Source organism: Microtus oregoni, unplaced genomic scaffold (assembly GCF_018167655.1).
Source record: "Microtus oregoni isolate MIOR12 unplaced genomic scaffold, Mior012 000081F_ref0000091, whole genome shotgun sequence".
Classification (NCBI taxonomy): domain Eukaryota; kingdom Metazoa; phylum Chordata; class Mammalia; order Rodentia; family Cricetidae; genus Microtus; species Microtus oregoni.
In genome coordinates, this window is record NW_024544541.1 from 2,945,773 (window position 1) to 2,958,422 (window position 12,650).

The window sequence follows — 12,650 nt, forward strand, 5'->3', positions numbered from 1 at the left end:
ATTACAGTTAAAATTTTAAAATAGATCTCTGAAGTATATGACTTAAATGGAAATATATATTGCAGAAGATCACAAGCCATTTTTTCGATATAAATGTTAAGTTAACAAGGAAATAGTTGCTTATGCTTTTAATATAATTTATGAAGATATATCAAATCTTAGTTTGGGAATTTTTAGATTCTGTTGATCTTTTTATCTGTAGGAAGCCATTTCAGACAAGGGAATACATAGGAGAACCCAAATATAGTACCAGTTACTGTACTGACTCGAGCCCACAGGACTCCCATGCCCAAACACACTTGTGGCTCTTGGCCTGGAACAGCTCTGTCTGAGATCTCCAAAGCTGAAGGATATTGGTGTGGAGAGGATGCCTTCTTGTTCTTGCTTTTGTGTTCAAGGTGCTGCTACTGCTGGCCTGTTGCCTATCCCTTCTCTGAGCAGCTGTGGCATTTCCTGAAAACCATGCATGACTAAGCTTTAATCTTCTATCCACAAAGGAGAGCAGCCCTGGCTACTCTGCAGTTTCCCTTTGGTTTAGGGCTTGCATGTGTCCGCGGGACCTTCTAATCTCCGTCTACCCCCGTTTTCCACCTTGCTGCCATCAGCTGACAGATGATTTTTGCTCCAATTCCTGTTCACTTTGCAAACATGCCTCTTTGCTTGTTTCCCCATGTTCTATATTTGCAGATGGTAGTTTTCAAACTGTCTTGAAGCAACTACCACAGGCTTTAAGGGGATTCAAGAACTGGTTTTCATTAAATAGTAAACATTAGTAAACCCACAGAGTGACTGTTTTTCCCAACTACTTGTATTGCCTTATATCCTTTAAGGAAATGTAGTCTTGATGTAAATTCAGAGATGTAGATTTCTCATATTTAAAAGTGAGAGCCAGCACGATGGTTGGGTGTAAAGGAGCTTGCTACCAAGCTGAGGACCGGATTGAGGTCCCACATGGTGGAAGGAGAGAACTGACTCTCACAAGTTGTCCTCTGACCACTCAGGAACACACACAAAATAAATAAATGTAATAAAGAAAAATTTTGACATAGAAATGCAAATGTATGTTGTGCCACCTGTATTCCCAGCAGAATCAGCAGTCAGGAGTTCAAGGTTATTCTCGGCCTTATAGTTAGACAAGGTGCATGAGACCCTGTCTTCAGACAAAGAAAGCCAAAAAGATTGTACCAATAGCAGTGGTTTCTTTGCTGTCATTTGAGAAGGTTGATTAATGAATGAAATTACAAAAAAGCAAATCATTGAGCGTTGTTATTGGTAAACTTTCTAGCCCGAGTTGAACATCCTAATTTCCAGTTGTGTGCTAGACCTTGGCCAGTGAAAATGTGTCCTGAAAACTGGGCTGTCATACTGGAAAGGAGACTTAGCGGTGCCCAGTGATTGTGCTGTTAGACACAGAAGGGCTTTACTTAAATCATCAAATAGTTTTTCATTTTTGTTTGCTTTGACTCAAATGAAAAATACACTAAAACTTGTTAATTCATTAATCATTCTTTCCTGTTGAAATAACCATTCAAAACAAAGTTATTATCATACTTCCTCAAAATTCTTCTCATTTCTACAATTACTTCTTTGAATTTAGAATGTATCTTTGGCATATTAAAATGCTGCTATGCTCAGAACCGTAACTAACAACTGCATTAAACGCTGAGCTCGGCCAATGTGCGGCACTAATTGCTATCCCTCTGTTTAAAACTCCTGGAGTTTAAAGCTGCAGTCAGGCTGTATTGAAGACGGAGGAAGGAGGAGGAACTGAAGGGCTGCAGTTTGCCTGTTTAGGAAGACATGGCTGAAGTTCTGGTTCTAGCTCCCGTGCCTCTCACTTCTAAACGCAGAAGTGGCTGACTGCTTAGGATCGAATATGACAGGGCGACATGTTTTAGAACTGCCATTTGTACAGTCTAGAGCTTGTCTTTGTGTGTCAGCGTGTGTTAGTCTTGCGCTTTGATGCTCTCCTTTCTCACACTGGTGTTCCTTCCTGTCTTTTTTCCTCCTCTGCTTCTCGCCTTCTCTTTTTCTACCTTCCCTTCTTTCTGTCTCCCAGATCTGAAAGACTTTCAGAACAATAAGCATAGGTACTTGCTAGCCTCTGAGAATCAACGCCCTGGCAATTTTTCCACAGCATCCATGGGGTCCCTTACTTCATCTCCATCTTCATGCTCACTTAGTAGTCAGGTGGGCTTAACATCTGTGACCAGTATTCAAGAGCGGATCATGTCCACACCTGGAGGGGAGGAAGCCATTGAACGTCTAAAGGTGAGTCTGAAGCTTGAATGCACAACACTTTATGTCATTCCAGAAGGCAGAACTAGGACTGATGAACAGCCCAGAAATTTTGTCTTAGCACATGGAGATGCTAACAGTTAGAGGTACCTTGAAAATGAAATTATTTGTTTCTTAAGTTAATTTCTTTTTATCAGAATGTTTGTTTGACTTGACCAGAGATGGAAAGATCATAATTTAGCCATGCAAAATAGCCATTGAGTAGAAACTTACAATAATTTGGGGATAGTTTATAAATCATAGTGAAGTTGCTTGTTAGAAATTTAGTTTTAAAGCCAGACATGTTGGCATGAGCCTGTTGACCCAGCGTTCAAGAGATGGAGAAAGGAAAATAAGGCATTCAGGGTCATCCTGGCTACATAGTAAGTGTGAGGTCAGCTTAGACAGTATGAAACCCTTTCTAAAGTGGTAATAATTACATTTTAAATGGAATAACTAGTTGGAAAATTTGGTTTTATTGAAAATAGAAGTCTCTATAGTGCCATTCCTCTGTTAGTAAATAATATACAATTAACTGGAAGTTTGGACATTTGAGCATTATTAGGTTACATGAAGCTATAACTTTTAGAAGTCCTTACAAAGCCTTTAGTTATGAGAGAAGCAGGCGTCCTCCTGTCTGGGGCCCTGAGGTCCGTGGGCCATGGTACTGTACATTTACCGATTGCCCACTGTGTTGGCTACAAATACCTGAGAAGAAGCAACTTCTTTTATCTCATGGTGTGAGGTCAGTCTACATGGAAGCCATGTTTGTACAGTGTGAGGCTGCTTGTTCACATCTTTGTCGATGAGGAAGCAGAGAAAGGATAATGCCAGTACTCAGCTGCCTTTCTTCTCCCCTCTTTATTTCAGTGTGGGACCCCAGTTTGTAGGCTAGTGCTCCCACATTCATGGTGGGTTTTCTCTCTTGACTCGACTTCCCTGGTAGTACTCTCACAGACAGTCGGACGTGTATCTGGTTAACTGTAACATTATCCCTGGCTCCACCTCTGTGGATGGACCATTCTTTTAGGCTGTTGCTGGCTCTATCCACTTCTGTCCTGTCTGGTTGTGAATTTGAAAGTCAGAGGCAGTGCCTGTCCTCTTCCCTTCAGTGACTACAATGGGAGCAGACAGGTGTCGTCACTTGTGGTGCTGAGAACAATTACCAGCCTTCTTGCCAGCCATCAGATCCTATCAGGAGCATCTTGTTTTCTCTCTTTGGCTCACTACCTCCAGGGATATTGTTTCCCTCTACCTTCTGGCCTTTGTGTTGGAGAGAAAACTCACTTAGAATATGGGGAATTACAGTCCTGCTACCAGTCAGGGATCCTCTTCACCATCACTCAGTTCCCCCATTTACCAACTGCTGCCCATTCAAAGATAGTTAGAACAGTGGTACTCTAATAGGTAAAGGTGAAAACAGAAAGAGCCGGGCAGTGGTGGTGCTCGCCTTTAATCCCAGCACCCAGGAGGCAGGGGCAGGTAGACCTCTGTGAGTTCAAGAGTCAGCGAGGGCTATGTAGAGAAACGCTGTCTCGGAAAAGCAAACTAACTTGTTGAGCTTCTTTACTACTAAAAGTGAGTCAGCGTCAGATGCGTCCATTGTAGTTTTCGGTGAAGCTGTAATGGATTTTATGTGAAGTGGGCTTCAGAGTTCTCTTTCTTATCGTCCCATCCTTTCCCTTGGCATTTTACTTACTTCAAAAAGAAGTACTCAGAAATAAAACCAGTGCTTTTGTGCCTTGATTCATAAAGTCAGTCAAGTTCTAACATGCCTGGCAAAAGGAGAGGAAGGAGAAATCTTTCGGGGATGCAAGGTACAGGGTGATCTCTGCTGTTGTAAAATTGACTTGGATGCTTTCCTATAGACTTTATTGATGTTCTGTGTGGGAGAATGCATTCATTCACAAATTTTCTCATAAGTAGGGGTCAGTGATCATGTTGCCAGCATTTGGGAGAAGTGAAACTTCCCTCTTATTATTTTATATCCAGTGTTCTCTTTAGGGATTTTGAATCCTAACTATTATATATTGTGCCTTCCTAAACAAACAAGATTACCTTTTTTCACCTCTGGTATAAAAAAAATTTTTTTTTCCAGAACCAACTGAAAATAATGCCACATGTTAGGAGTTACGACAGTCACTAGGTTTTTTAAGAATTAGGTCACCCAGTGTCTTCCAAATGGCTTCTAGGGAATAATGCTGTCCTTATTCAAAGAACTCTGCCCTCAGCTGCCTAATCTCCTTAAAACAAAGCTGTACTATGTTAATCAGCAAATAAATTGCTCTCTTAATTTTCCCTGAAACAACATAAGTAAAAGCTTTTTTCCCCAGCTTTATTCTAGAGTGCAATGGCTTCTTTACCGCTTTGTGTTCAGTCCATGCGGTAGTTCACTGAAGCATAAGCGCCTTAGTTCTACTCTTACTTTGTGAATGGTGAGAATTCCTTTGGGACAGACCTGCATTTTAATGATGCAGGCAGAGAACATCTTTGGTCCAGAGTGTGGGACAGCATTTGTGCAATGCAAACGCTTGAGAATGTCTTAGGAGCTGCATTCCTAAGGCATGACACTGCAGTGGAAAACAGCAACAGTGGAGGCTAATTCATCTTCCTAACGGTTTATTTGCCTTTGCTTCTCTGTATTTTTAACTGTAGACCAGTGTTTGTCACTGCTTTTACATAGGTGCTGCTACTTCTTTCTCCATTGTATGGCTGATTTCCATATATGATGCTAATATCTTGATTCCTCTATAAACCTCTCTGGCAAAAAGAAAAAAAATAGTAGTATGTAATTTTACTTTAAAGCCACAGGTTGAACTGAAATCCCTGTGTGTATGATTTTTATTCAGTAAAGTTTCAAGCATGGAGCTATAGCCACTGGCTCTGATGTTTATAGACTGGCATCAAAGTCAGTACTATGTGTGCCATTGCACAGACTTAGCCTATAAATATCCATAAACATCCATCCCAGGAACAGGCAGGGCAAATGCTGTACTAAGCAGTCTGAGGACCCACATTTGGAGCCTATTCAGAAAGCATGCTGTCCAGTACAGTAAACCCTTAGCTATCTGATGGCTTCCAGGAATGTTCCATGGAGTAATCGTTAACCTTCTGAATGTCAAAACCTAAACTACCCTCTGTGTGTGTGTATGTGTGTGTCTGATTTACCCTACCAAATTTTCTGCCTTCTATTGAATCATCAAGAAGAAATAAAAAGCTGGGCAGGGTGGCACATACTGTAGTCTCAGCACTTGGAAGGCTGAACCAGGAGGACCAGGAATTCAGCATCATCTTTGGCTAAATAGTGAGTTTAAGGCCAGGATGACTCCATGAGACCCTTCACAAAAAGGCTGTCATGCCTCATAAATTTAAAGAAAGTCAGGAAGACCTGGATGGGCTTGGGTTAATTAAATAGGTTTTTTTTTCTTGTCTTCAGTTTTCTTATCTGTGGAGTGATTATGCACTAATGGCTTCCTAGTGAGCCACTCAGTTGACATTTTCTTTAACCTGGCCTTTGAGTTTTTAAAACAATAACATCTTTAAGCATCATAAATATTAGAACTTGAAGTCATGATTAAAAAAAAGAAGAAAGTGCATGTATTTTTGGATGTTTATATTACTTTCCCAGCACACACACACACGGATTCACTGTTTCCTCCTTCTGTCTTGTGCACACACACACACACACACACACACACACACACACACACGTGGATTCACTATTCCTTCCTATGTCTTGTGCACACACACACGGATTCACTGTTTCCTCCCTCTGTCTTGTGCGCACACACACACACACACACACACACACACACGGATTTGCTGTTTGCCTGTTTTTATTAGGACTTGGAAGGTTTGTGTGTCTGAGGGTTACTTAGTTTTAGATTTAATATTTATGATTCTTACCTTCTAAAAAAGAAGAAGGGCCCATCACTTTGGATTCTTCCTTTGTCTTCTAAGAATATTGTATGTTTCATGCCTTCCTTGCTGAATATGGTTTGTTAAATTCTGTGCATCCTTCCATAGGAATCAGAGAAGATAATTGCTGAGTTAAATGAAACCTGGGAAGAGAAACTTCGTAAGACAGAGGCCATCAGAATGGAAAGGTTGGGAACTAACAATCTGGATGCTGCTGAGTTTTCTGGGAAGTCTGAGTTGATTTCGTAGTAAGAAAAGATGAAAGAGGATTAAAAACAAGGGCACTGTCCCCGCCTGACACAGCACAGACACATCCGCACCCACGGGGAGTGCATCCAGTCACGTTTACCCTCTGAAGTGAAATCTGCACGTTGAAAGAGTCTCTAAGGCAGGGTTCTCAGCTGTGGGTCATGACCCCTCTGGGGCTTGACCGACCCTTTCACAGGGGTTGCATATCAGAGATTTATATTATGATTAATAACAGTAGCTAAATTACAGTGATGAAGTAGCAACAAAAATAGGTTTATGGTTGGCGTCACCACAACATGAGGAGCTGAATTTAAAGGGTGCAGTATTAGGAAGATTGGGAACCACTGCTGTGGAGAGTCATGTGCTTAGTAGTTTTCACACTTGAATGTGGCTTTCAATTTAGAAAAGTCATACTAAATAAAGGAGATTTTGTCAGTTGTAAAAAGTAGATTTTACTTGGCAAAGCCCCATATGCAAAGAGCTGTGACCCTGTCTTTAGAGTTATTTCATCTAGAACCTTTTGGGTAAAAGGTATTGTTTAGCTTGCAAACTTTTAAAATTCTTGTTCTGTCTATGCTGTTGGAATAAATACACGCTTCTTCTTTTTTAAAGTCAGTTCTTATCTTCCTCCTTTATGAAAATAAGGGAGAAATGAGCTCCAGTGTGCTACCAGTAAATGTAACCAAGAACTTTCTTACTCGCATTAGATTTTTTTGAACTAGAATTATTGGGACAGGTGAGATGTCTCAGCACAGAAAGGTACTCTCCACTCAGGCCTGTCATGAGTTTGATCCCTGGGCCCCACTTAAAGGTGGAGAAGAGAATCCAGTCCACAGAGTTGTCCCCACATTAGGCCCCCCCCCCCCCCTCTCTCTCTCTCTCTCTCTCTCTCTCTCACACACACACACACACACACACACACACACACACACACCAAACAAATAAAATGAACAGAAAACGAAAAACCTTCCTAGAATTACTGTGCCAGAATGGGGGTGAGATGGGAATATTGGGAGAAATCACATTTACAGACCATGCTTCAGGTGCCCAAGCCTACCCTCCCGCTCACCCCATATTAAGTCTGTGGCTTTACTGGTGCTAAAGCCAGAGTGCTGACCCCCAGGTTACTTTGATTGCTTTCTTAGATGCTGGGGAAATTGTTTTTCAAATTGGTTGCACAGACATAAGGAGTACAGTCTTTCAAAATTTCAACTGAGTAAACAGAAATTTAGCATGGGGACATTCTCTGACTTACTTTAAATACTGTTTCTCTCTCCCACTCTCCCCCCCCTCCCCGCCAGCTGAAGACCAAACCCAGGGCCTTGCACTTGCTAGGCAAGCGCTCTACCACTGATCTAAATTCTCAACCCTGAATGTTGCTTCTTTTAGAAATCAGTTCTCATTAGTGATAAGCATATCATTCTATATCTCTCTGGCCAGCTTTAGATACAGCCAAGTGTTTTGCGTTGCCTGTCTTGTTTTCTAGTTCTTTTTAAATTAACTTAATTGGTATACTGATTTTACGTGGGGTTTTTTGATTGTTTTGTTTTTTGTTTTTCTAGAGAAGCCTTGTTGGCTGAGATGGGAGTTGCCATACGGGAAGATGGAGGAACACTTGGTGTTTTCTCACCTAAAAAGGTAGGAAGCCATGTTGTAAAACTCAAGCAAACAAAACAGTTGTCTTCATGTCCTTCTGACATAGCCATTTTCATCTAGCGCCTTAGCTTAACTTCAGATGTTTCTGCTTTCATCTTACAGTACAAGGGCAACCTTGTTGTAAAATGATTATAGTGTTTACAAAAGATAAAACCCAGGGTAGTGAGTCTGAACCTTGTAAAGCCTTGGGTATATTTAAGCAGCTTTTTGTTGCCTCTCTTATCTTCCTGACCTGACCGTAGCACCAGTGGCTTTAGTTGTGCTCCTTTTAATGTCGAGTGCTTGCCTAGCATGCAATTAGCCCTGGGCTTGATCTCTGGGAAGGTGCCACCTGTCTATAATCCTCGTGCTTGAGAGCTGGAGGCAGTAGTCATGAGCTCTGCTCTGCCACTTCTGGGAACCATTTTCAGCTGGTAAGGTTTGTGAACGATGGGAATGTCCCATGATTTCTATTGCAGCCCAGGTCCTACCCTCTAGATGCCTCTGCTCCCCTTTCAGCATGCTTTTTTTAAAGACGTGATGAGATTAGTCACTTTTCCTACTTCTGTAATCACGGTTGCAGAATAGAGGCCTTTTGGCTAATTAGACTGATAACGTGTCTTGCGTGTTCTTTTTGACTTGAATTGCTTCTTAGTGTTGGACTAGAATACATTATTAAATAATTGTTTTGTGTGCTTATTTATATGACAACAATAGAGCATGTATTGATGTATCAAGCCTATATGTCAGTATTGATAACTTCCTTCAAGTGTCTGTGGTACCCTGCTGTGTGTATGGCCCCAGTGTCAGAGTCTACTACTGTATCATTAACAAGTGCATGCATGCGTGGACTCTGTTCTAGGACAGAGTATAAGGTCAGAGTTTAGCGTTAGCACTTTTGCTCTACGTGAACCAGTGTTCTTAGGATTTTGTGAGAATTCTTTTGCTTGCTTTTTAAAAAACCATAGTCACAAAACTGTCTTACAAATTTCAATATGTTATTTTCAGCAGAAAACATTGATTTATCTGGGTATAGTGGCACTTGAGAGGTGAATGCAGGAATATGAGAGTCCTGCATCTGGTTTATAATAAATTCAAAACCAACCTGGGTTATACACAAGAAGAAAGGGGCTGGAGAGAGGGTTCAGCAGTTAAGAACACTTGCTATTTTTCCAGAGGACCCTACTTTGGTACCTGGCACCCAAGTCAGGAGGCTAAAAACCTACCTGTAACTCCAGCTGTAAGGAATCCAAAGCCCTCTTCTGACTTTGTGGGTATCTATGCACACACAGCATTCATTTACACACACAGAGAGAAATAAATCTTTAAAAAAAAGAAGAAGAAAAAATTAAGCTAGGCATGGTGGCGCACACCTTTAGCACCAGAACTTGCCATCACTTGGAAGACAGAGGCAGGAGGATCTCTGTGAGTTGGAGGCCAACCTGGTCTACAGAGTGAATTCCAGGACAGCCAAGTCTACACAGAGAAACTGTCTTAAAAAGCCAAAAATAAAAATAGAAAGAAATTGTTTTAAAGATTTTGAGATATATAGAATATCAACAATTATATATTTATGTGAAGTTGAGTCCTTTTTACCTTACTGAGCTATTTATTCACATGTATTACCTATATTATAGAGATGTTGGCAGTCATGGCTTTGATAGAGTTAGGTAGAGTTAGAGTATGCTCTTGCACACCTTGAAAGGTTTTTCTCCTTGTGATCCAGCTCTCACACATCCCAGGTCACTTAAGACTCACTATGGCTCCAACTCTTAAGTGTTATAGACTTGTGGTACCCTTCCACATATATATGGTAGTAGAGATCAATCTCAGGACCAGTTGTCTGCGAGGCAAGCCCTCTGCTAACTGGGCTACATCCACAGCCCTTAAAAAGTTTATATGAGCCGGGCGGTGGTGGCGCACGCCTTTAATCCCAGCACTTGGGAGGCAGAGGCAGGTGGATCTATGTGAGTTTGGGGCCAGCTTGGTCTACAGAGCTAGTTCCAGGACAGACTCCAAAGGAACAGAGAAACCTGGTCTCAAAAAACCAAAATGAATGAATGAATGAATGAATGAATGTGTGTGTGTGTGTTAAGAACATAACTCACTAATAGAACACTATGTATAGACCTAGATTCTATCTTTAGCACTGGGAAAAAAGTAAACAAAAAAAATCTAATATAAATAATTCGATATTTAGCCAGGTGTGGTAGCACACATCTGGCTTAATCACAGCACTTGGGAGGCAGAGTCAAGTAGATCTCCGAGTTCAAGACAAGCCTGGTCTACATAGTGAGTTTCAGGACAGCCAGGGCTACACAAGAAAATATCTTGAAAAACTAGATAAAATAAGTAATAATATGGTATTTAGTCAGAATTTAAAATAGTCCAAACAGTTGTTGTTATGTAGGCAGCATAAAATTAGAAGCTGAACTCTACTTTCAAAGATTTTTTTTGCTTTAATTGTCTAGACATTCTCAGGAAAGGGAAAAAACACTGCAGACCACATTTAGACTCAATAGGGACTGTTACTGAGACTGCCTTTTCTTTTTTTATAGAGTTTATTTTTACTTTAAGTGCAGTGTTTTGCCTGCATGTACTTTTACGTGAGGGTGTTAGATCCTGGAGTTACAGACTTGTGAGCTGTCGTGTTGGTGCTGCAGTTGAACCCAGGTCCTCTAGAAGAGCAGAAGTGCTCTCTTAACCACTGAGCCCTCTCTCTATCCCCAGATTATCTTTTCTTAGTTCCCTAATGAGACTTTAAGGAATGCTGCCCGTTAGCTGGGCAGTGGTGGCGTACACCTTTAATCCCAGCACTGGGGAAACAGAGGCAGGTGGATCTCTGAGGCTAGCCTGGGTCTACAGAGAAAGTTCCAAGATAACCAGGGTTACACAGAGGAACCCGTCTCACAAAAACAAAAATCAAACAAAAGGAATGCTGCCCATAGCCGACTTTGACTCTTTCTGAGCAGCCCAGTTCTTGGATCAGAAAGTAAAAGCTGGTGAAGATGCAGGCGACTCTTTCATTCCCTTTAGACGCCCTCGGCAGTCCCTTTTCCTCACCGCTCATCCGACTGCTCTTCCAGCCTTCCGTGTCCGCCTGCACTGTGTGGAGTAGATGTTGGCCCCAAGGCCATGCGACTTATTTTTTGATTCCTATGAGAACTTTTTACCTAAGTGTAGTGATAAGAGCGGCGGGGCTGTGTCCCCAGCCCCTCTGGCCGCCTGCTAGCTTATGCCCGAAATAATTACACGGGCACTGTATTCTTTTAAACACTGCTTGGCCCATTTCTATCTAGCCTCTTCTAGGCTAATTCTCACATTTTAATTTAGCCCATTTCTAATCATCTGTGTTGCACCCCAAGGTGCGCTTACCGGGAAGATTCTAGCCTACGTCCATCCTGGGTCGGAGCTGAATCGCGTCTGTCTGGGAGAGTGGAGCATGGCGGCTCTGTCTGAGGCGTCTTATCTCACTTCCTCTTCCTCCCAGCATTCTGTTCTGTTTACTCCACCCACCTATGTTCTAAGCTATGAGCCCAAGCAGTTTGTTTATTACTTAATCAATGAAATCAACAGATTGATATATGACACTCTCACATCACCTAAGAAGGGTGGTTTTTAAGATTTTTAGAGATATTTAGTGTTAGATGAAGAATACTTTTAGATGTTTATGTTGTTGCCTCTTAGTAACTTTATTTATTTTTTTTTTGGTAAGGTAAATTCTAGTAAAGACAATAAGTAGGGCCATAAACTTACAGTAGGGGAACTTCAAGGGTATGGCTATTTTAATAAAAATGAAAAGTCTGTTTTAAGAGTTTTGATTTCTTTCGAGAGATATAGCCCTGGCTGTTCTGGAACCCACTCTATAGACCAGGCTGCCCAGGAACTGCCTCTGCCTCTGCCTCCCAGGTGCTGGGAATAAGGGTGTGCGCCACCACCACCTGGGTGTTTTAAGACCTTTAATCTGGGTATTTTCAAAGACTATATTTAACTCACCCCTTTGTGTTCACGATGCTGTGACCTTGTGAGGATCTGGGCTTCAGCTCATCAATGACGGTGCTTGCCACTAAGCAGACAGCCTGAGTCTGAACCCCTGAGCCCACAAGACAGAAGGAGAGAACCACCTTCCTCAAGCTGTCCTTTGGTTTCCATGTGCCTTTTGTGACACATGTACATGCACACACATACAGCACACGTACATCCATACAGACAAAACAAATGCTTGATGAAAACAACAAATAACTTGGTGTTAGAGATGGCTCAGTGACTAAGAGTACCTGTGGCTCTTCAGAGGACCCCAGTGTGGTTCCTGAACCTGCTGGGCAGCTCACAACTAGAGCAGTAGGTCTCTGGTCTCTGCCCCTTTGGTGGTCGACGGACCCTTTCTCACAGGGTCACCAAAGACCATTGGGAAACACAGAGGTTTACATTATGGTTCATCATCGTAGCAAAATTACAGTGATGAAGTAAGTAGCAATGGAAATAGTTTCATGGTTGGGGGTCACCATAACATAAGGACCGTATTAAAGGGTTGCAGCATTAGGGAGGCTGAGAACCATCGTGCTAGAGGA

General features: G+C 41.8%; 1 protein-coding gene across 13 annotated transcripts in view; it reads left to right on the plus strand.

The window, feature by feature from the left end:
- The window catches only part of LOC121441739 (kinesin-like protein KIF1B), a 140,314-nt gene that overhangs the window by 58,529 nt on the left and 69,135 nt on the right, over window positions 1-12,650 (plus strand). For 11 of the 13 annotated variants that reach the window (XM_041643022.1, XM_041643011.1, XM_041643010.1 and 8 more), the window contains 3 exons: window positions 2,060-2,271; window positions 6,304-6,383; window positions 8,007-8,082. In XM_041643022.1, the coding sequence (XP_041498956.1) occupies window positions 2,060-2,271; window positions 6,304-6,383; window positions 8,007-8,082 (368 nt within the window). The remainder of the gene's footprint in view (window positions 1-2,059; window positions 2,272-6,303; window positions 6,384-8,006; window positions 8,083-12,650) is intronic. The other 2 variants (XM_041643015.1, XM_041643017.1) reach the window with 1 other exon arrangement.